Consider the following 24,261-nt stretch of genomic DNA (forward strand, 5'->3'; position numbering starts at 1 on the left):
TATTGCAATTAATTTCACTTGTTCCTTTTTACCTTATTTAATGTTGCTATAAAAAAATTTTAATTTACATATGTGGTCCATGTTATATTTCCACTGGACCTCTTTACCCTCTATGTAACTCCAGAATGCTCTGCCTTTCTCTGCCTCTTTCTCTAGATCTGTGCTTCCCAGTACAGTAACCATAAGCCACATGTGTACATTTAAATTGAAGTGAATTAAAATTAAGCAAAGTGTAAAATGCAGTTTGCCCATCACATTAGCCGCATCTCACACACTCAGTAGTCACATGTGTTCAGTGGCTACCATATTGCACAGCACAGATACAGACCATTTCCATCATTGTGGAGAGTTCTATTGGACAGAGCTGGTACAGGTTGTACACAGTGATGGCAAAAACCACAGAAGTGGGGCGTGAACGCCTAAAACTTGGGCGATGTTTGCACGGTGCCTAACTCTGCAGCACGTTATCCTCCCACCTCCTGGAGCCCATCCGTTCCACCTTTGTCAGACATGTTTATGCACATCTTATCTCCTCTTCTCTCCTGCAAGGGCCGTGGCAGCGTACCTCCCTCTGAACACACTTTCCTCCGCCCTCCTGTCTGTACTTATATCTAACACTGTGCTTTGTACGATATAGGTACTCAGTAAATATTTGTTAACCGATATAGGTACTCAGTAAATATTTGTTAACCGGCTGGAGTGGCAGTTCCTAGCAAGTGATTGGAAATATGTGGCTGTTGCTAGTGGGAGATCTCTAATGGCTTGGTAGCAGGGGGGATAAAAAAGAAAGAGAAGGTCAAAGCCAGGTTCCCAAGGAAGAAGGAAGAGCGACTGGCAGAGAGACAGAAAAGAGGAAATCAGAGGGATGGTGGTGACCTGGCATCTCATACACGTCACCATAATCCCTCGGCTCGCCCTACCAGCCCTTCACGGGCAGCAGCAAGACACGTTGCGGGGGAATTCACAGCCTTAGACAACAGCTATAGAAAAGGTGCAAAAGAAATCCAAAATATTATTATGTGATAAATAAACATGTAAGGCCTATAAATGAGCAGTTGAAATGGCATGAAAATTAAGGGTCTGGTGAGGAGACAAATGAAAAATGTTCTCTCCCTGGGCCAGCTGGTTTGAGTTACATTTTATGAACAGCATGTGGATTCCAGCACCCTTGTTGAATTAGCAGCAGAATCACACATTAGTTTTAAGGCTCCCTCTCGAAAAGGAACATCATAACGATTTTTAATTGGGGCTGATAAAAATGTAGCATTACTTGTAGGTTCCTGAGAGAAGTGAGTTGTGAAATTGGGTTTTCATTAAACCTAATGATGGAAAATTAAGTATAGTGAGTCTGGTGAAATGGGGTGTGATAAAAGGCATCTCTTCTGCATTATCAGAGGTTAATAGGGAATAGGTGAAGTAAGCTACATTGGAAAAGGGAGTCCAACTAGTTGAATTAATAAACCTTGAAACTCCCTTGGTTCCGAGTCTTCATAGCATCATTAGCACCCGCATTGACATTATTACAAATGTTACAGCAATACAAGTTGCTAAATTTCAGACGCGTTTGTTTTCCATTCCAGTGTTGGTTTTGCTGACACCAAGTTTACAGTCTGTCTAGCAATGTGTTTAGAGGAAAATATCCATATTGGTAGCTATTTGGTTTTGGAAACACTTGGCATCTCACAAAAATTGTCAGATGCTCTTTGCTAAGAAGCCTATCTCTGCCAGGCAGCTGGTCTCCCAGGCAGCCCAGGTCCCAGGCCCATGGGTCTCTGAAGATACCTGTCACCATATATGATAGTGGCTCAGGTGGGAGACACTCACAGAGCTCCAGGCATTGACCCCGGTTCATCCTGTCCTGGGAATCATGAAGTGCAGCATCTAGAGAAGCAAACTCAAGTGCTCCTTTTTTCTCCATTCCCATGAGTGATATTCACTGGAAGGAGGCCTCATATCCATGGCAGCTAGGACGCCTACAAGAAATAGCGTGAGTCTTTAAGGAGAAGGAGTCGTCTTAAAAAAAAAAAAAAAAAAAATCCTTCAATAGGGGCTTCCCCGGTGGCGCAGTGGTTGAGAATCCGCCTGCCAATGCAGGGGACACGGGTTCGATCCCTGGTCCGGGAAGATCCCACATGCCGCGGAGCAACTAAGCCCGTGTGCCACAACTACTGAGCCCGCGTGCCGCAACTACTGAAGCCCGCGCGCCTAGAGCCCGTGCTCCACAATGAGAGAAGCCACTGCAATGAGGAAGCCCGCGCACCGCAACGAAGAGTAGCCTCCGCTCGCTGCAACTAGAGAAAGCCCGCGTGCAGCAACGAAGACCCAACACAGCCAAAAATAAATAAATAAATTTTTTTAAAAATCCTTCAATAGTTTCCCACTGGCTTGGAGATTCTTAGACATTCACACCTTTCTAGGCTGACCTCACACCATCTCTCACAGCTTTACCCCCATCATATTTCCACCCTCTACCTCCACTCCGTCTTAATCTTCCTTGCTCTTACCTGGATGTGCTTGGCTTTTCCAGCTTCTCTGCTCATGCTTCCCGTGGTTCTTCTCGTCTGTCTACCCTACTAGACCATCCAGCCTTGAGGGTGAAACCTGTATTCTGTGCATTTCCAGTGTCTACCAGAGTCCCTGGAACAGAGTGGGGTCTCAGTAAATCTAACTCCTGATCACAAGGGTGTGATGGAGAAGGGAAGCTGTGCCCACATTTGCCAGCTCTATGTTTAAGCAACGCCAGTGAAGATGTGTTACCTGTTACCTCAAATCCCAGGAGAAAAGTGAGCAGTATTTTTCTCATGCTTGTCAGAAAACTTGTGCTTACATCTCACCTAGGCCCTTCTTCCTGGTGCATAAACCTATATATTCTAGATCCTTCTGTTGGCAATCCTTTCCTTACTAGGAAGAATTTTGCTCATGCTGTCGCATAGGAGGAAAGTTCACTTTTACATACAGAATCAATGTTTGGTGGATTATTGCGACAGAGAGAAACAAGCTGAAAGATACGTGGGTTTTGAAAAGACGAGTTGCAGAAAATGAGGAATGTATGCTAAAACTCCCAGGGAATGAGTGTGGCATAGGCCCCGTGGGGTCTGCCTTGGTACCTTGCAGTGCCTGAAAACATCTGGGTGAGACACATCAAATCTGGCAGTTCTCGTCTTATGCATGCCACAAACAGGAGGGTCTAGAGCATAGACTGTCCATGTCTTTGGGAGGAGGCTGGGGAGACCAAGCCTGAATGGTTCTGGATAAGACGAACTGGCCCTGAAAGACTGACAGTGTATGGCTGGCAGGGAGTTCATAGGGTAAGAAAGTGGTTTTACTGATCTAAGGGGAGCAGAGGAATTCAAATTTCAACCTAAGCAGGCATCAGTTTTAAATTTATTGATTGATTGATTGATTGATTGCTATGTTGGGTCTTCGTTTCTGTGCGAGGGCTTTCTCCAGTTGCGGTGAGCGGGGGCCACTCTTCATTGCGGTGCGCGGGCCTCTCACTATCGCGGCCTCTCTTGTTGCGGAGCACAGGCTCCAGACGCGCAGGCTCAGTAGTTGTGGCTCACGGGCCTAGTTGCTCCGTGGCATGTGGGATCTTCCCAGACCAGGGCTCGAACCCGTGCCCCTGCATTAGCAGGCAGATTCTCAACCACTGCGCCACCAGGGAAGCCCCAGGCATCAGTTTTGAGGGTGGCCCAACTAGTAGGGAGCAGTTAACGCAATTCAGTGTGTCTAAAGATTATTATCAGGCGAGATTATAGATCTTATACCAAGGATAGATGTATGAAGGCGATGAGGCGTAGGACCCAGGCCTGGGAGAAGTAGCTCTCAGGACTGAAGGAGGAGGCTCCTACCTGCAAGGTAGGTTCAGCATCACTCCTGGATTAAGAGTGTTAAATTCTGGGGAAACTAGATAGTAGGCAGAAGGTGATCATTGTTGCAGAGCCCATAGCTGGAGAGCAGCTGAGAGGGTCAGGGTCCCTGCTGTCTACTGCGGATCCAAGACTGGCTCCAGTTCCTCCCAGTGTATGACCCAAAGGAAACAAACTAGTAGAGAAACCCAGTCACACGGGGATGCAGGCAAATGGACCAGAGGCAGACACATGGCTCTGATCTCCAGGGACCTGAGGCTCTCCTCACCTGCAGGCAGGCACCAGAGACGATTCCAGGTAGTCTGCTTCCTCACCAGGAGGGTGTTCCTTGTATCCATCTTGCCTGGCTTCTCACTGGTTCTGGGATTGGCCTGGATTGGCCGAGACCACCCTGACAAGCCTGAAGGAAGGACAGAAACAGGCAGGAGATGACAGGCAACCTGGAACCTTGTCTTTACTCCATCAAGCTGCACCCTTGCAACAGAAACGAACCAAGGGTTATTGTGTCACTGGTTTGTTTGTTGTTTTAATGTTTAAATCTACCGCCACAGCCATGCCAGGGAAACCGTGTTTCTTTATTCTTTCTGCAGTTCCCTGATCAGCTGAGTCCTGAGTTAGTTCCCTCTGCCCTCCTGAGGTCAACCTGGGGGAGGCACAGAGGACAGAGGACAAAACTCCTATAGGTGATGGTCTGTTCTCCCTCCTTCTCTTTGAAGCAGGTGGCAGCCGTGGGGAGCTCTCCCAGCCCACCCTCACGATCCAGACTCACCCCTACCGGGCCTGCGACCCCGTGGAGATGAGCTATCCCCGGGACCAGTTCCAGCCCGCCGTCCGGGTGGCTGACCTGCTCCAGCACATCACTCAGATGAAGAGAGGCCAGGGCTACGGGTTCAAGGAGGAATATGAGGTAAGAGACCAGCCTGCGGGAAACTCCCTGATGGGCACAGAGGCTTCGTGGGTACTAAAGCTTCTCAAAGTATGGTCCCCGGACCAGCAGCATCAACACCACCTGGGAGCCTGCTGGAAATGCACCATCTCAGGCCCACCCAGACCTACCGCATCAGTTTGGAGCCACACCTTCCTTCAATGGGAAGATATCGATAGAATGGCTCCAGCCCCCATCCCACATGTTGTAGAAAAGCCAGCAGATCACCCCTGCCAGTGATTTTCAGCAGGCCTGCTTGCTCCTGGTCACCTCTTGCCTCGTTGTCATGCTTCTGTTGTGTTTTCAACACCCCCAAGTCAATATCGCATCTGGCGACTGCTGTCCTCCCTCTCTCTCTGTACCTCTTCCGCACCCCTGCCTTGGACATCCCTTACCTTCCTCCCCAGCAAGTCTGTAATGCCAAGGATTTGTGAGTAGCAGTTGTTGCTAAGGTTTAGGGAATCACAGAAGGATTGCAGCCAAGTACAGGAAGCACCTGAATACAAGTCCTCCTGAGGTGAGACTGTGGTCACCAGACAGGTCTCTATCCACTTCCTTCCCAAAAGTTCCTTTTAGTGTCCTAAAATTTTCCTCTTTTTTTCCTCCTCCTTTTTATAGCAGCCAAGAAAAGAACTCCACTCCCTCTACTTTATTATGCAGAACAATTTAGCTATCTTTATCTCACTCCTTTTGTTTCACTCCTTGCCCTTTAGGCCTCACCTTTTACAAACAAAAGGTAGAAGGAAAACTCATTAAGATGTTTTCCTGCACTAAAGAGCACCTGACCCCCCAAGAGGAATTTTGCATCCCTCCTGAGCCTGTCGGAATCCAGCTGCAGGCAGCTTTGGAACCAAGCATCTCTTTCTTCTCTTTTCCTTTCCTCTCTCTACCTCTCCTCCATCCTTCCCAAAATATCTTTTGAGCATTTACTGCGTGCCAAGCTCTGAGTTATTTGCACTAGATTTGTTGTTGTGGTGGTGGTGGTGGTGTTGTTTTTCTTTCTCACATGCATCACGTGGCCCAGATATGCTAGGTTCAGTTTCAGTGTGTGCAGTGAGAATGCATTGACTCAGACGCTACACATTTGGAATTCTTGACACTGCAGACTAAGTTTATCTCTCAGACTATATTCTGAGAAAGAGCTTACAAAGCAATATTTCAGAAGTTGTGTGAGGTCATGAAATTGTGCTAAATTTGGGAGTAGGGAGTGTCCAGACATCCAGATTCCAATACAGCAAACTGTGTGGCCTATCGTTTTGCTACCTGAGTTTTAAAGTTCTTTATTAGTTGAATGAAGAGTTTGGATAGGTGATTACTAAGGGCCTGTCTGGTCCTAAAACTTTATGAGAGTATAAAACATGGTAGCAAGGAGAACGTTTGACACATTTATGCAAACAAAAACATTTATGTCAATGGACATGAGTAATTACCAGTTCAGGAGAACCAGCAGTTAATTTCTTTTGTTTTGTTTTGGTTTTTTTGTTTTAACATCTTTATTGGAGTGTCATTGCTTTACAATGGTGTGTTATTTTCTGCTGTATTACAAAGTGAATCAGCTATACCTATACATATATCCCCATATCCCCTCCCTCTTGCATCTCCCTCCCACCCTCCCTATCCCACCCCTCTAGGTGGTCACAAAGCACAGAGCTGATCTCCCTGTGCTATGCAGCTGCTTCCCACTAGCTACCTACTGTACATTTGGTAGTGTATATATGTCCATGCCACTCTCTCACTTCGTCCCAGCTTACCCTTCCCCCTCCCCGTGTCCTCAAGTCCATTCTCTACGTCTGTGTCTTTATTCCTGTCCCCAGCAGTTAATTTCAAATATGGTCTAAGTAAAATAGTATTTTTCGTATACTCAATCTATAAATTTTGGGAGGATACTGGGATAAGAATTGCAGGTGATGGTCTCATCACCTCACATCCCTGGGCCTTATTTCCTAGGAGGTTGGTTAAATGATCCTGATCTCAGGGGGCCGTGGGGTCCAGCGGCTGGACCTCGGTCCTTGTCTTCTTTGAAAAAAGAATTCAGCAAAGAGACAGAGATTATGAAGCAGGTAAAATGTTTATTAGAAGCAAAGTACGTGTGGAAGAACACACAGGCAGATCAGAGTGGGTCGCGCCCAGTAGGGGTGGCTAAAATTGCTTATATGAGGGCAGTTTTCCAGGTTCCCTCTGGCCAGTCATCTTGCTCGTGCCCATATTTGACCTGACTCAGGGCCCTGCCCGATGTGCACGCACATCTTTCAGCCAAGGTGAGTTCTAGCGTGAGGGTTTCTGGGAGGTTGGCAGGACATATTATGGGCTGGCGCCCCCCCTCTCACCTTTGACCCCTGAGGATCTTTTCTGCACATGTGTGGTCTAGGATGTCTCCTTGACCACAGGAATGAGAAAAATGTGCTCGCCTTATCTTTTACTCAGGGCTCTGCTCCTGTCATTATCTTTATTTCATAGTGTCTACAGGAGACTGTTTGCAGCTGCTCAGCCTGGGGCCCATCTCTCTCCTGCCTCAATCCCAACCCCTTAAAGTATGGGGGGGGGGCATGTGTGTGTGCTCCCACTCACTTGTGTAGACCTGTGTGGTGAGTGAATGTCAGGAGAGGGTGTGTTGTTTGTAAAGTCGTATTCAATATCATGAAGGTTTAATAAGTCATTAGTCATAATATTTCATTTGTTTTAAAGTTTCAAATAGCATTAAGGGACATATGTGGCTTATCAGAAAGGGGGCCAAGTAGTCAAAGCCTGAGAAACACTGTTCTAAGAACTTGCAATCTAAAATTTGAAAACAGAAATACAAATACATTTGACGACTTTGGTGCATTTCCTTCCACAATGATATCTTTTAAAAGTATCCATCCTTCTGTGGTGGGATTTGGATTGATTTTTTTTTTTTTCATTTATTTGTTTGTGCCTTTTTACATTTTCCAAATTTTCTAGCATGGACATGAACTGCTTTTATAATGAGAGAGAAAACAATAAATGTTGTTCCATCATTTGAACTTCAACCAGAAATATCATTAAGTAGACTAGACTTGCCCTCAGTTAGTTCAAATTATATTAATCAGTTAGCTTGAATGCTTAGCTTCTAGTTAACAACATTTCCTGATTAACTGGAGGTTAATTGGAAAACGTTACTTCATAGGAGTCTTTCCACAATGTCTTTCCACTTCCTTAGACTATAGCTGGATATTGCTTTGATCATCAAGCCTCCTGTGATGTCTGGAATCTACATACTGAACAAAGAATCACAAATCTACTTGAGGACTGTTTCCTATTGTAGATATATGATTCCTGGGTCTTCAATCCTACTATCAAACCCACACGCTATGTGCTCTGTTTGTTGCCTGTCACTCCCCTACCCTGCTCATTTTTTTCATACAAATGAGTGGGTTTGACAAGTTGACATATAAGGGACCTCTCAGCTATAGCAAGCTGTGTCTTATAAAATTCACTTAAGTTTTACAATCACTTACAAATTTGCTCATTAAATATTTACTGAGTATTTACTGTTTCTAAGGACTGTTGGAGGTATTTGGGATACACCAGAGAACAAAAATGGACAAAGATCCATGCCCTTGTGAAGCTTGTGTTCTAGCAGAGGAAACCCAAAATAAACAGTAGACTTAAAAATAAGGAAGTTATTTTACAATAACTTACTTAATGTAATATGTTAGTAAATAATATAGTATGTTAGACAGTGAAAAACACTGTTTGCTGTGTTACAAACTACCCCAAATCTTAGTGACGTTAAAACAACCAATTTACTGTGCTCACTGATTCTGTGGATCAGGCATTTGGACAGGGTACAACAGGGATAGTCTGTCTCTATTCCATGATGTCTAAAGCCTTGACTGGGAATGCTCTAAGGCTTGGGACTGAAGATCTGAAAGTGTCTTCACTCAGATAGCTAACAACTGGGATCTCAGCTGGGATTGCCAGCTGGAACACCTACACTCAGCCTCTTCCGGTGGCCTGGGCTTCCTCACAGCATGGTTGCCTCGGGATCACTGAACTTCTTACATGGTGGCGCAGAGCTCCGCTGGTGAGCCCGCTAGCTAACAAGGTGGAAAGTGCGTCACCCCTTGTGACCTACAGTTGGACGCCACACAGCATCACTCCTACCACCTTATATTGGTTATACGCAAACAATAACTGCCTGTATTCTAGGGGAGGGGAATTAGACTCCATCTCTTGATGAAGGGAGGTGTAGCTGCAAGATTCTAAGAGAGAATATGGAACAGTAGTATTGGAAAATATAATCTGTGGATAATACAGTCTTCCACAAGTAAGTACCATGGGAAATGAAAGAGAAGCGCAAGGAAGGGAGATGGTATATTCCAGGGACATGAGGTGAAGGAGTTCCAGTATTCAACAGGCTGAAAGGGCAGTCTTTAATTAGAAGATGAGATTTGAGCAGAGGCATGCTGGAAAGTATCTGGAGGAAAAGAGTCAAGATCAAGGGAGTAATATATCTGGCATGTACAAGGAGGTCAAGCGTGGTGTGAGTGCAATGAACAAGGAAGAAAAGTAATAGAAGGTGCAATTGGAGAAATAAAGGGGGCCTGACCATATAGTGCCTTATAAGCCATTATAGGGACTTTGGCTTTTACTCTGAATGAAATGGAAAGCCACTGCAGAGTTTTGAGACGACAAGTGATAATTTTCTGACATTATTTTGAAAGATTGATTCTTGCTGCTCTGTGGAGAATAGACAAAGGGAGGAAAGGGTAAAAGCAGGGAAACCAGTTGCGAGCCCACTGCAGTGACCCAGCAGAGAGACAGTGCTGACTCACCCAGGATGTGGCAGCGGGGGTGGAGAGAGGTGGCTGGATTCTGAATGTATTTTAAAGATAGAGCCAACAGGATTTTCTAACAGATTACATGTGGCCTGGGAGAGAGAGAGAAAGAGAGGAATCAAGGGTAACTCCAAGGCTATTACCCAAGCCACTGGAAAGATGGAGCTGCCACCAGTGGAAATGGGAAGGCTGCAGGTGGAACAGACTTGGGGATAAGGAAGGAATGGGGAGTTTGATTTTGAACTAAGATGTCTATTGGATATCTTAGTGGAGATGGAAAGTAGGTAGCTGGATATATGAGTCTGGAATTTGGGAAAGAAGCCTGGACTGGGGAGAAAACTTTGGGAGCCATTGACACATAGATGATATTAAAAACACAGAATTGCAACTATGAGATGTCAGAGCACTTTTCATAGACCAGGCATTGTACTGGACTCTAGAAACTGAGGCGACAAGATAGAGTCCTTGCCTTCTGGGGAGCTTAGAGCTTATTCTTCGAGATGGGCATATAAACTAACTATTTCACTGTTTGGACAAGATAGAGTCCTTGCCTTCTGGGGAGCTTAGAGCTTATTCTTCGAGATGGGCATATAAACTAACTATTTCACTATTTGGCAAAATGTCACAGGAGAGGTATCCCCAGAGTGCTATCAGAACCCTTGGAGGTGGGGTGCATTAAGCCTAGCCTGAGGATGGATAACCAGTGGCTTTCTGGAAGATATAAAGCCTAAGCCAAAGCTTGAGAAATAGGAGGGAGCATAGAAGGGGATGGGGCTGAAATTGTTAGTAGGGGCAGGCATGGGGTGTGGGCAAGGGGATTTGGATTTTATTCCAGGAGCAATGGGGAGCCACTGAAGGCAGCAGGATTTTTTTTTAAGCTGGATTCGCATTTTAGATGCAACTGTTTGTCATAGATCAGAACAGGGATATCAGAGGCAGGTAGGGGGCTGGGACAGTAATTCAAGGAAAATATGGGTTTGCCTGAACCTGGAGACTGGGCCCCGAGCCTAGACAAGCCCACACACATTCTTTCATGTCGAGCCATAAAATCAGCTTGCTCTCTTTAGCATGTAAACTTGAACCTCTCAATGTATATATATTTTAAGTTCGGTGACTTGAAATAATGCATGAATGGTCCTGAATTGAGAGTCAAAATGCCTAGATTTAAGCCCTGTCTCTTTCATTAACTATCGGGGTGACCTTGAGCCAGTTCCTCCCCTTCTCTGGGCCTCCGTTTTCATATTTATGCAATGGGCGTGAAGACATTGGTCAAAGTGACCCAAAGAGTGCTTCTGTCCATGATATGTTGGGAGTCCCAGCGGGAACCAATTGTCCAGGCCAGCTGGATCTCCCATCCCACCTGTAGCTCCACTGGACCCCGCTCTCTGGGGCTACCACCCCCGTAGTTATGTCTCAAGTCCTAGCAACCGTGATTGACCAGGGACCTTGGGTTCCTAAGAACTCAAGGAGGCCTAAGGCAAATTAACTGCACTTCCCATACAGATCTGAGTCTTAAAGGCTTTCAGTCTTGACTGCACATTAGAATAACCCAGGGAAGTTTTAAAAACACCAACACCCGGGCCGTCCTTCAGACCAATTAAATCAGAATCTCTGGAAGTGGGATCCAGGGATCAGTATCTCCTAAGCTCTCCAGATGACTCTAATGTACTTTCAAGGTTGAGACGCTGGTCTGAGGAGACCCGTGGAGTCCCCAGCACATGCCCTGCTTGTGCCCACAGACCCTTCCCCTCACCTGCTGTACTTGCTGCCGGTCACATCCGATGCCCATGGAGGCATGTGAGGACCCCGCAAATCTGCCCTGCTATTGGACCACAGTCACATTAGAGTCAAGGGGCTTCTTCACGTGATCCTGGACTGCAGAGTCTTCCCTCCTCCCCCTCCTACCTCCCCCAGCCCAAATTCCCCCACCTTCCCCAGTTACAAACCAAAAATCCTAAGCATGCCATCAAATGCTAACAGATGTTGGCTGGAGAGTGGAATTGTCTGTGAGTCCTAGAACGCCAGCCACTGTCATGGTCAGATGAGTATCAAGTTTGGGAAGGATGTGGGGCAATAGGGTGAGGTGACTCTGTGATGGAGAGAAGGAAGAGAAGCATGTTAATCCAGTCCAATCCAGGCAGCTGTCATCATAATGAATAGAACAAGCCCAGTAGGGAAACCAGAAGGTATTGGTTACTACAGCTCCATTAAGACTATTTAAGGCAACAAGGAACAGCTGTGAGGAATATGATGCAGCCTAATGAAGAGCAAACATTTGTTCATTTTCCAGCTCTGGGCAGACACGCTATGTGCATGGCTTGTGTGGGGTGAGGCCAGTGTTGCCCTCTTTCTCTTAGTCATCTAAGTGATGGTGGGCAGGCAGCCTCCCGATAGAGTGTAACCAAGGAGATGGATGCTTCAGATCTCCCCAGGTGCCCTCTTCTCTGCTCAGAGCCACCTGAGCAGAGACAGAGTGGACCTCCTGCTTCTCCCACAATTTTTTTCTCCCCTCAGTTGGTAAAAGAGTCCCAGAACACGCCACTGCAGGTGATCTCTGAGAGATTCTGGTCCAGCTTCTCAATTTGCAAGTGAGTGATTCTTGGGTAGGGGCATGGGGAATTAGTGGCAGAAGCGCAAATTGTGAAAGGGAAAACCATGGTTGTTCTCCAACTCTGGAAACTCATAATGACTGAAATAGAAAGACTTGACTCTCTGCCTGCTCATTTCATTCCACTCACCATGGATTAATATAAGGAGAAACTGGGCCATTTCCAGAGGTGGCCAAAAGACATCAGGAACCATGTGGTTTCAGACTTGGAAGTTTTCCTAGCAAGAAAGAGCTCATGTACAAGAGACTATTAACGGAGTCCTTTCCTTTGAGCTTATTTTTATTTTTCCATTTAGTATTCTGTTTGTAACCCAGCAAGCAATAGTTTCTGTTTAATTGGAATCCTCCCCAACCAAGTGAGCAATTTTCAGGTGGTACCATAGAAAAGTGTCTCAAGTGAGAGTCAAGATGTGGTTCTCCATCTGCTACTGATATGCTGGGTGGACTTGGACAAGACTCTTCCATCTCTGGGTCCATGTTTCATCTTCTGTGACATGTTTGACTACATAGCATGGACTCCTGAAGGCTGATAATATATGCTGGTACTTCATTTGGCCAGAAACACTTACTGAGTACCTTACACTGTATAGGTTACTGGAGATAGTTAGAAAGATACAGAAAGAAAATAAAGACCCTACTTTGAAGGAAGCTCATGGTCTTACCACACCATGTAATCACATAACAGAACTCTAGTTAACATGCTTTGTAGACCCATGAGAAAGGGCGGTCCAGGGTGAATGCAAGTTTTTGTTGTTTATTTATGCTTTTTGTCAGTTATTACTGCCAGGATTGATCAGAAGCTTTCTAAAAGATGAGGCACTGAGCTGAAGAAAAGTAGAAGGCTGGGTAGAGGAAAAGCATGTGTGACAGAGTGAAACAGAGGTTTAGGGGCTCAGAAACATAAAAGAGTTGAAATGTTGCAAGCCAGCTCTTAGACGGGAAACAAAGATGCCTGTCTATGAAAAAAGAAAAATCAAAATGAAACTAGTTGGGGAGATAAATAGGAAGTTTTCACAGTTTTCCTGAACAGAATTAACAAGGTAAATCATGGCCTTTGACAGTCCACCCCTTAACTCTAGCTGACTTCAAGTTTAGGGGAGAGCTGTTGACCCAGAGGCACCCTCCCAGAAGCTCATGCATGCAGATGGAGAAAATGTGTGGACAGGACCAGAATTCTGTAGCCTGGAATGGGATGCAGGGGTCCACCAGGTCATAGGCTCAGAAATGGGAGGAGTAGATGTACCCTAGTATGAGCTTTCCCATCAGACTATAGGCCTTTTGGAAGTAGGGCCAGCATCTTACTCATCTCTCTTCTCTGAAGCATGTGGAAAATAGTATACTAAATATTAATTTAATTGATTTGCAGAGTACTGGTGAAAAACTTTATGGTTAAGAATAGTCCCATCAACGAAGTGAGAGAGTGGCATGGACATATATACACTACCAAATGTAAAATAGATAGCTAGTGGGAAGCAGCTGCATAGCACAGGGAGATCAGCTCGGTGCTGTGTGACCACCTAGAGGGGTGGGATAGGGAGGGTGGGAGGGAGATGCAAGAGGGAGGGGATATGGGGATATATGTACACATATAGCTGATTCACTTTGTGATACAGCAGAAACTAACACACCATTGTAAAGCAATTATACTCCAATAAAGATGTTTAAAAATAATAATAAAATAAAATTAAAAGAATAGTCCCATCCATTCTAAATGTAATAGTTTGCATCTACCAACCCTAACCTCCAGGTCCATCCCTCTCCGTCCCTCCTCCCCCTTGGCAACCACAGGTGTGTTCTGTAGGTCTATGAGTCTGTTTCTGTTTTGTAGATAGGTTCATTTGTGCCGTATTTTAGACTCTGAGTCACTTTGCTGTACCACAGAGACTGGCACAATTTGGAAATCAACTATACTTCAGTATAAAAAAACTGAAAAAAAAATTGTGCCATCCAGAAATTTAAAAGGCAGTATTTCTTAAAGAAAGACACGGACACAGAAAGACCCTCACATCGTAGGCTGTCTCTATAGGTGCATAGAGTGTCTTCAGAGTGAGTCTTCCCCAGGAATTTGCTGTTTCCAATCAGCTTCCTGCCTAAAACAGTGGTTCTTAAACTGTGTTATGTGTCAGACCCACCTGGAGTTAGTAAAGAATGTTGAGACACAGGCTCATGGATGCAGGACAGGGCCCAGGCCTCTGCATTCTACCAAATTCTCTAGAAAATCTGGATCCCTACCAAAGTTTGAGAACAGCTGACCTAAACTTTGTCATTTAAAAGAGATCTCGTAGCTTTCAGTGGGGCCTTTTAAAGGGTGCTTTGCGACTCTATATGCAGATAGACACTCAACTATTCTGCTTGTTCCAAACTCCTGTCACAGACAAATACCCCCATCTTGCCGCCCTCCGATTTTTGACTCAACATCCCCAGCAGAACTCATAAATTACCGTCTACTTAGTGACATGGCACACAATCATATTTGCTCTCCTGATGCCACTCTGAGTAGATGTCATTAGTCATCCTCTCCTGCCTTCTCTGTCCACATTTATAATCCCTAAGGCGTGTGCTTTTCAGCAGAGACAGAGGCATTTGTTGAAAGCGTGGTCTCTGCCAGGGCCACCGCTAACTCATACAGCACCTTAGAGTGAAATAGCAAAAGGTACACCTGTCTCAAGATACTTGACTTTATCACCTTGCAGAAGATGTTCATAATATATACAGAAATCTGTCATGCCTACCAGATGAATGGTGCTCCCTTAGATTTGGTGCTCTTGTGTTGTGCACAACCTGTACAGCCATCCATGGTAGCCCTTGCCATCCACCAGCTAGCCATGGTCTTCAGTAAACATGGGTATTTACTGAGCTCACAGACCTCAGTTGAGACCAGACCTTAGGCTTCCAACCGCCCATAAAACTCCTTCTCACTCCCTTAATACTGTGTCTTACCTGTGACCAGGTTGTCCCAGTTTTCCCAGGATGGTCCCAGTTTTAAACGAAAGTTCTACATCCCGGGAACCCCTTTGGTCTGAGGCAAACCAGGAAGGATGGTGCAAGGAGCCCCCCTCTTTTGTCTTGTGACAATAATCTGGATGTTTCTGCTCAATAGGAGTCAGAGATTGAATTCTGGGGGTGAAACAAGGGGGCTGGATAGCATATCCTTGGGATGGAAGAGTCTGAACACCTGCCATGTGCCAGGCATTGGGTTAGGTGCCCACAGGCCTTATCTCAGGTAATCACTAATCATCACAAAACTCCGTGGGGTGTATTTTTTTCATTTTTAAATTTATATGCTGCAAAATTTATTTGGGGGTCAGAGGGTATACAATTCTATGAGTTTTAACATGCATAGAGTCACCTAAACACCAAAACAATCAGGGTACATAAGAGTTCCATTGGCAAAAGAATTCCCCATGCTGCCCCTGTGTAGTCAAATCCTTCCCCCACACCTAACCTGAAGGGTGTATTATTGACTTAATTTTCAAAAAAGTTAATTGAGACTTGGAGTGGTAAAATGATTTGCAGTAAAAATATCCAAACACTCTAGTCTGTCTCCCTTTTGCAAAGCCCTGCCTTTTCCCTCTCAAATGCACGGCAAGAGATGTTTCTTGACGAGATAGATGTGTGAAAGACCCAGGTAAAATGGCTCCTCCTTTGTGAAGACTCTCTGGGATCTTCCCTGCATCAGGAGAGTGCAATGGTGGGTGGGGTCACGGGGAAGTCCTGGCAGGCCAGACTGATCACGGAGGAAGCAGGCCCTCGGCTGTGCCCTGAAGCATCAGCCAGGAACTGCCTGGTCAGCATTCCCTGAGCCTGGTTTTGCCACACCCCAGGGCATATCATATCCAGTTATCTCCAGGGATACAGTCAAGCCAAAGGGAGTGAGGAGGGCCTCATAGCCAACAGAATCTGCTGAGGTTAATGGGTGAACAGGTAAAGGAAACGGAGCAGGATACGCTCAGCCATGGATTGGAGGTGAGCTACCCTTGGAAACTCTGTGTTCTGATGTCTCACTATCAGGGGCCTAACTCAAGGAGGCTTAGGTACAGAGAAGAGTGTCCAAAGAAGGATGGCAAGCTTCAGAAAGGACTTTCATATCTCAGTAGGGCCAAACCAACAGGTAGGAAGAGGAATCAGCCAAGCAGACATCAGGGCCAATTCTCAGTTCTAACAAGAAATTGAAGTATTAAGGGGGGAAACCGGGGTAGGTTGCAGAGTCCTGTGACTCAGCATAGCAGGTCAGAAGAAGCCTGTGACTTGTGCTCAGGTGATCTGAGCTCCCCCCGGCTCCAGGACCTCAGCTCCATGACTGGGAGGGATGGTTGGTGGGTGTGTAGGTGGAATGCCTACCAACCATAAGAAGAGTTGGTCTGGGACAGCTGCCAGATGATAATCTTATCCTAAAGTCTATGAAGCCCGTCAAGAAGGATAAAGGGAGGGTTTAAGAGACAAGTGCTCTTAGCCACTTGTCACGATGCCGGTACTGGCTTCGCCTCCTCATTTTTACAAATGTCCAAAGCATCCCCATTGACTTAAAATAAAACTCTCATTCTTGGCCGTGGTCCACAAGACCTCACCTGAGCACCACACCTTCCCCATCCACGTGAAGTGTCACTTATATTCTCTCAGCTCTGTAGAGCCTCCCTTCAAGTTCTAGAACACTCCAAGCTCATTCCATCTCAGGGCCTCCACACCCATCGTCATCCTGGAACATTCTTCCCCCAGCTCTTGCCATAGCTGGCTTCTGCTCATCATCTATTTTTCAGCTCAAAGGTGTCAACAGGAGACCAGTAGAAATACACCTGGAGTTGAATAAGCTGGATTTAGGAACTGAGGGCAATCTCAGGAAGAGGGTGTCAGACAGGACTCATAGGATGTGAGCTGTGTTAGGTGATTTGGGGCTTTGTTCTGGATTAGACACCAATAGGAAGTGGTAGGATTGGGTACCTTAATAAATCTTAACTATTAGAAGGGGGCACAGGCTCGAGGCTACAGCTGAAATTGGCAAAGGAGCAGCGTCGCTCACATGAGCCAGGATAGGGGGTGGGTTGTTGGTTGTTTTTTGGGTTGTTTTTGGCTTGGGCAGTATTCCTGTTTGTGTTTGGATATGACTACAGAGTGGTCTAGTTTTAGCCTCGCTCCATCCTGGTCTCAGAGGAGCTTTGTCTGGTGTTGGCATTCTGTGAAATTGTTTAAGTTCAACAGGAAAACACCAAGGTCCAGCTGGGAGTGCCAAGCCAGCTCCTGGAAGTCAGGGGCTGCACTTTTCCTTCTCAAATGCCACCTTTTCGAAGTGTTCTGCCCAAGCCACCCGACCTAAAGTGGTGCCTTGTCCAGAGTCACTGTCTATCCCAGGACTTTGTTTGTTGCCTTCGTAGCACTTGTTTTAAACAATAATTATCTTGTTTATTGTTTGCACCTTCCCACAACTAGGACATAAAGTCCACGAGATCTTGTCTGCCATGTTCATTGCTATTATTTCTAGGACCTAGCGTAGTCCTAGCACCCAGCTGGTCATTGGAAAAGGAAGGAAAGAGAGAAGGAAGAAGGGATGGAGGGAAGAAGGGCTCACTTAATATGCATTCTTGGGTGAGTCATTTCATGTTTTCAGACCTCACTTTGCTGATCTGTAAAGTGAGGCAATAACATTCTCAAAAGATCCTTTCAGATCTGCCTTTTGAGGATTCTATGAATACCACAGCTCAGACCTCCAGAGATGCAGACATCCCCCAATACACCTTTTAGGACTTAAAAAAAAAAAAAAAGTGAAAAATGACTGCCTTAGAAAAGCAACACTGTGGAAGAGTTGGAAACATTTCCACACTAAGAGAAGAGTGTAAAAATAGAGCTCAACATTCTAAGGAGAAGAGAATGAGAAAAGAAAAGCGGAGATTGATAATGGATGAATATAATGAGATGGCAATTTTGGTTTCAGAAGAATGTGATTAGCTCCTAATGACTGCCACCATTCCCTGGTCAATCTACTGTAACTAGCCACTAATGCAAAAATAATCCCCCTCGGCTGGCTCACTTTGAAGATGGAGATGAGACTCCCTTTCATACTTTTACCCCCTCATATTTTTTTCCTTCCTGAGATTATCCCCTATTAGGTTGCAGCTCCCTAAAAATGGAAAGGGATGTGTGATCAAAGTCTGCAAACTAAGGGGTCATTACCACTCACTCCTGGGCGGCTGCGTGAGGTGTTACCTCTCAGCCTTTGTCAACATCATCACAGCCCCTGGGGCCCACACATTGTCCTTCATCCCCCACCAGTGGGACACAGAGGCTTCCAAGACTGTGCCGGGGGCCTGCATGATCTCCCACGGAGACGTGCCACTCATCACAACTATCTAGGATTTTTCTAAGGATATCTTCGCACTGGGTTTATCCTGAAGAGCATGGCCTGGATGTTGAAAGGACTCCCAAACTGTGCCATTTCAGGACTCTGAGGGTGAACAGGGACATTCATTAAACTTCTGCAGTATCGTGGTGCAGAGGGTACATGCATACTCTGTGGGGCCCCATGGATCAGGGCAAAGGCGAAGTACATGGAGGCAGAGTAAACAAAGAAATGCCCAGAGGGTCTGTCCAAAAGTGAGGCAGGAAGCTTTATGGTGTAGTGAGCTCTCCATCACCGAGGGCATCCAAGTCTGATGGTATCCACTTAACAGACGTTAGGGATCAGCTTATCAGCTGCCTGGAAGGCCACTGTGGAAGGGAGCACAAACAAATTATTTTCAAGGCCACTTACACCTCTGAGATTTCATGATCTTTGCCTCTGTATGCACAGAAACCATCTCACATGTTATTTTTTTTTTTCCATCTATCCATCCATTCATTTATTCAAAAGGGGTGATTCAAGCACATAGGAAATACAAAGCCAGTATTGGGTTATGAAGATACAGACATGAATAAGATGCTACCCTTTACCTGGAGTAGCCCATCACCAGGTTGGAAGACAAGACGTTCAAATTATCAGATGTAAAGGAGTCCAGCTAATAATAGAAGTGACTGACTAGCTGGGGATGCAGTGGGATGGTGGGAAAGTAAGCAAGGAAGCTTTCACAAAAGAGAAGATGCTTGAACTGGGTTTTGAAGGATATGTAGGAGTTTACCAGCCAGACTCAGATGGAAGAGAATTTCAGGCAGAGGGAACACTGTGTATATAGTCAGTCTCAGAAGTCTGTAACACCTGAAATTGTCTGTGGCATTGTGTTTAGTTGCTAATCACTGAAATATTGTTTTAAGGGTAAGAAATGAGGCTGGAGGGGCATATGGGGTGAAATCATTAAGGACCTTGTATTAAAGAGTTTGGAATTTATACTGAAGTGACAATGGCAAGGGGAGTAACTGGGTCCTATTCACATATTAGATCTCTCTGATTATACAGGAGAATGGATTGGAGGGGACAAAACCAAAGCAAGAGGAGACCTGTGGGAAAGTATTTCTCCAGGTAAATTCACTATTTGCAAGAATCATAGCTGCACATTAGAATCACCTGGGGAGCTTTAAATACTACTGATGCCTGATTAGACTCTGATTTAATGGTCTGGGGTAGAGCCGGGGAGTTTTAAAGCTTCCCCAGACAATTCTAATGTTCAGCCATTACAAAACCTTAATCTAACTGTAACCTGAATCCTGGCACATAATGAGTAGCCAGCAGATTTTTTTGCCCAAAAAATGAGTATGAAAACATTCAGAGGGTGCTATTCTCGGTTTCATAGCACTTTAGGTGGATATTAGATGAATAGTGGCTTTTATTACAGAGGGTTTCAGGTAGAAATCCATCCCCAGAATATCAGCTTAAACATCAAGAAGTCTAATGCTACCACTGAGACAAGCACGCCCCACCCCTGCAGAGAACCAGGAGTATATAGGCCTGGCAAGTTGCCTTAAAGAGCTGGAGCTACCTGGCTCGAGTGAAAGGATGAGGCCAAGGGTTGGAATCTGGGTTCTAAGAGTTCCATGCCAAAGCACGAACCATTTGTGGTCTACAGATGGTCTGCACTGGTGGCAAGAGGGATGCAGGGAGATGGTCAATTCTAATGAGTAAGTACAGGATGAGGAGGAGAAAAAGGAGAGACAAGCCCTCCATTTGCAAAACGAGCACTCTTCTGTCTCCATAGCACTTTTTCACACTCAGATTTAGGGCACAGCCTAGAACCTGTTTTGCGTCTCCTCCGGGGTACCAGTCTAAGGGTTTCTGACACACAAAGAACAGCATTCTGATCAAGTAATTGCCGGGAAGGCACTCTTTTACCCCAGTCTAAAACCCTGGGCAAAACTAAGTTAGAGAACGTGGCTTAGCCTAGGCAAGGACCTCTCACCCCATCTTCATTCAATCTGGTATGGCTAGGTAGTAGAATGGGCACCCATTCTATCTACCCAACCACTGCACAGATGAGGGGCATGGTCATGCTTCTAGAATAAAGGTCAGCAAACTACAGCCACAGGCTAAATCCAGCCCAACACTTGTTTTTTTGTCAATCAGTTTTTAGTGGAACACAGACCTGCCCATGTGTTTGCATTGTGTCTAGGGTTGTGTTCTCTCTACAACAGTGGAGTTGAGTATGGGTAGTTGGAACAGAGACTGTGTGGCTTACCAAGCCCATGCTGCCTATTATCTGACCCACTACGGAAAAAGTTTGCCAACTCCTGCTCTAGAAGAAGACCCACCCAGGCTGGCTTGGAAGAGACATGGGAGACTGGGAGCAAGAAAGGGGGAATCATGCATGGTCTGGGCTTTGAATAGACAGTGGTCCTGCCTGCCCATAAAACATTGCCCACTGAATGGCTGAATTTCTGACCAATCAGGTTACAGACTTCTCCTTGCTTAGGATGTAGACCTGTAAGAAATAGGTGGGCAAAGTCAAGGCTGGTGTGTTAAGATGACTGGAAGCTCCTCTCCCCTGCACTGCTGACAGGGAGCTATGTAGACTCAAGAAGAGGTAGCAAATTCAGTCTCAGAAGTAGTGCAGGGGCCATGAGCAGGGCATCCAGCCTGTTCTACCAGAGACAGGGTAGGGGCAGTAGTCAAGATGTGGTCTGACATTCATGCTTCTGCAGCTTTTCTAAAGCTGTTCCCACTCCCTGAAATGCCCATCTTCCTTCTCTGTGAGATAAGTGGCTGCACCCTCCCCAGTGTTTCCATAACACTTGGCTTATAACTCTGTTAAATCACGTCACATGGTTGTTTACTTGTCTGTCTTCTCTTAAACTGATGAGTCCCATCTCTTCCTTCCTTCTAACTCTGACTCTGAAGCTCTATGTCCAACTTCCTGCTCAGTATCTCAGCTTGAAAGTTGACTAGTCATCTCAAACATGCCTGCTGGTGCTGCTGTTTTTTTATTGTTTTGAACATGTTTAGAAGCAAGTACTATACACGGTTCTAAGTATTCAATACTTTATGTACCCAGAACACAGCATTTAATTCCTGCTTCCCCAAACCTGTTTCTCCCCCATCTGTTTCTTCTCCATCTCAGTGAAAGATGTGACTCTCCACTCAGTTCTTTAACCAGTCAGCCTTCATCCTTCTCTTTCCTTCATAGTCCACGTCTGTAGTAGATGTGTTGGTGCCCTGCCCACATCCCCTCCACACTCACTTTTCCCCTGTATGCCCACCCAATGCCCGCCTCCTGCAAGCACCTACGACTTTTTGCCTGAGTACTTCCTGAAGACAAAAGAATACGCACACCTTGTCTACAGAGCATGACAGAAGTGCCAAGGGATTTCCTAAGAGTTGTCCTCAATCAGTGATAGATGGGAACTGGGGGATAAATACCCCAACTCCCTTCTTCCTCCGGGAGAACAACTCTGAGCCATGAGATGGGCCCATGGGATTAAGCCTCAGGTGCAGTGGTTATTTGTTCGTTGATGTACCCTGTATTGGCGTTCTTCCCTCGACTGTCTGACTTTTCCCACTCTCCCACCCATGAGCTCCTTAGGATTGCCTCCCAAACAAATCTCATACTAGAATCCTTGTTTCTGAGGCTGCTTCTGGGGGAAAACCAAAATCTGCAATATTCAACTGAACATCCTAAAAGTAATCATTTCTCACCACATCCACTGCACCATCTTGGTCCAAGGTACCATCATCTCTTGGCAGGACTATTGTAACAACTTCCTAACTGATCTCCCTGCTTCCTCCCTGGGCCTCCTAGAATCTCTATTCCATACATGAGGCAGAATGTGCTTTGTAAAACATAAATCAAATTAGCTAACTGCCTTACTCAAAACGCTCGAATGGTTTCCTATCACACCTAGAATAATACCCAACTCGTTACCAATGACCACAATGCGTTATAAAGCCTGAACTCTCTCCCTGCCTCTCCAGATGCTTTTGTCACTACTTTCCCCACCTCATCCTTGAACATGGTCATTCGGTTACATGGACACCTTTGCATCCACTGTCCTCTCTGCCTGGAAAACACTTCCCACTTTTCTTGGCATGACTGGCTTTTTCACATCATGAAGGAATTAGCTTAAATGTTACCTTCTCAGAGAGGCCCTCCCAGACTGTGCAATCCAAAATAATTCTCATGCACAATCACTATACCTCTACCCTACTTTATTTTCTTCACAGCATTTTACACTATTTAAAATTATATATGTTTGCTTGCTTGTTTGCTGCATCTCCCAGTTGACTGAAAGCTCAAGGGGGCTTTGTCTATTTCGCTGTATCCCAAGTACCTAGAATAGCACCAAACACGTATTAGGGATTCACATATCCATCAAGTGAACAAATGAACAAATGACTCCCCTACTGCACCAGATTTGAGCTCATGACACACAAAAGACATCAATAACATTTGAGTCCCTGAACGAGTGAATAAGCCAGGGGGGGGACAAGTCTGTGTTCTCCCCAGGCCCCATCCAAGAACACACAGTGGGTCTCGTTTTCCCCATTGACACCCAGATAAAGCTCCTATCTCAAGCCATTCTAATCACTCTGTCCTTTTTTTCTAGGCCTTACCGGAGGGGCAGACAGCCTCATGGGACACAGCCAAAGAGGATGAAAACCGCAACAAGAATCGATACGGCAACATCATATCCTGTAGGTGACCTTCTGGGAGGGCTTCAGGCTTTGGGAACACAGACGAAAAATGGCTATCACTATTATTTACCTGGAATTTGTTACCAAATAATCCTTGATGTTTCCAGATTTGGGTCCACATGCTAAGCGTGGAGCTCTGTCTCAGCCTCCCTGCCATCCCTGGCCTGGATGACAGAGCATGGCTGATCTCAGCCAGAGGGGGCAGGCAGGGAGCTGGGTCCAGGCACAGTAGATGCAGGAAACCTCTGAAGCTTGGATCTTGCCCGCTCAAGAATTCTTCAGGTCGGGGAGGAAGCCCAGCCACAAGGGTGTTCCCAGCAGGCCCCCTCTGCAAAAACCCATCATGGCAGCATCTTGGGGTAGAGAGCAAGGTCCAGCCCATGAAGGAGGGGCTGAGAACACCTAGGTGGGAGAGAACGCTATTCCAAGGAGGTAGAGTCCCAACCAAGCAAGGATGGATGCTCAGAAGGAGCCGGACACTCTGGCCTGCACCCGAGGGTTTGGGCCAGCTCAGGGCTCAAGGGAGCCCAAGGTTACCCTGTTCACACAGGAGGTAGAGTTTAGGGCATCGCGACTCCTGCCAGACCCCACTGCTGGCTGGGGCAGGGCCCTACGGTGAGTGCCTGCCGCTCGGGGCCAGTGTCGGCATGAGTGTTTGGTGGCCCTGAGCCTGCAGGAGAAAGCTTGTTTTGTGTGGAGCTGGGGGAGGCGTGGAAGAACATTGCCTTTTGCTCAGCAGTGAGCTCTAGCATTCCTGGAAGCACCCCCTGCTGTGTGATTTGATGAAAGCAGTGGCACAGAGTAGTTCGAGCCCTCTGGAGTCAGACTGCCTGGGCTCCTATCCCAGCTGTGGGGCCCTGGGCAGGTGACCTGACCTCTCTGAGCTTCAGTTTGCTCGCCTTTAAAGTGAGGAAAAGAATAAAGATAGGATGGTTGAAAAAAGGTTCGTAAAACCCTTAGCACAGTACCTGGCACCATTACTCATAGCCATAGAGTTACTTTCTCAGGGTCACTGA

General features: G+C 46.0%; 1 protein-coding gene across 1 annotated transcript in view; it reads left to right on the forward strand.

The window, feature by feature from the left end:
- PTPRT (protein tyrosine phosphatase receptor type T) overlaps positions 1–24,261 on the forward strand; it is a 776,285-nt gene that overhangs the window by 684,581 nt on the left and 67,443 nt on the right. The window contains exons 16-17 of the mRNA XM_061209812.1: positions 4,586–4,776; positions 23,158–23,245. Of these exons, the coding sequence (XP_061065795.1) occupies positions 4,586–4,776; positions 23,158–23,245 (279 nt within the window). The remainder of the gene's footprint in view (positions 1–4,585; positions 4,777–23,157; positions 23,246–24,261) is intronic.

Source organism: Eubalaena glacialis, chromosome 13 (assembly GCF_028564815.1).
Source record: "Eubalaena glacialis isolate mEubGla1 chromosome 13, mEubGla1.1.hap2.+ XY, whole genome shotgun sequence".
Taxonomy (NCBI): domain Eukaryota; kingdom Metazoa; phylum Chordata; class Mammalia; order Artiodactyla; family Balaenidae; genus Eubalaena; species Eubalaena glacialis.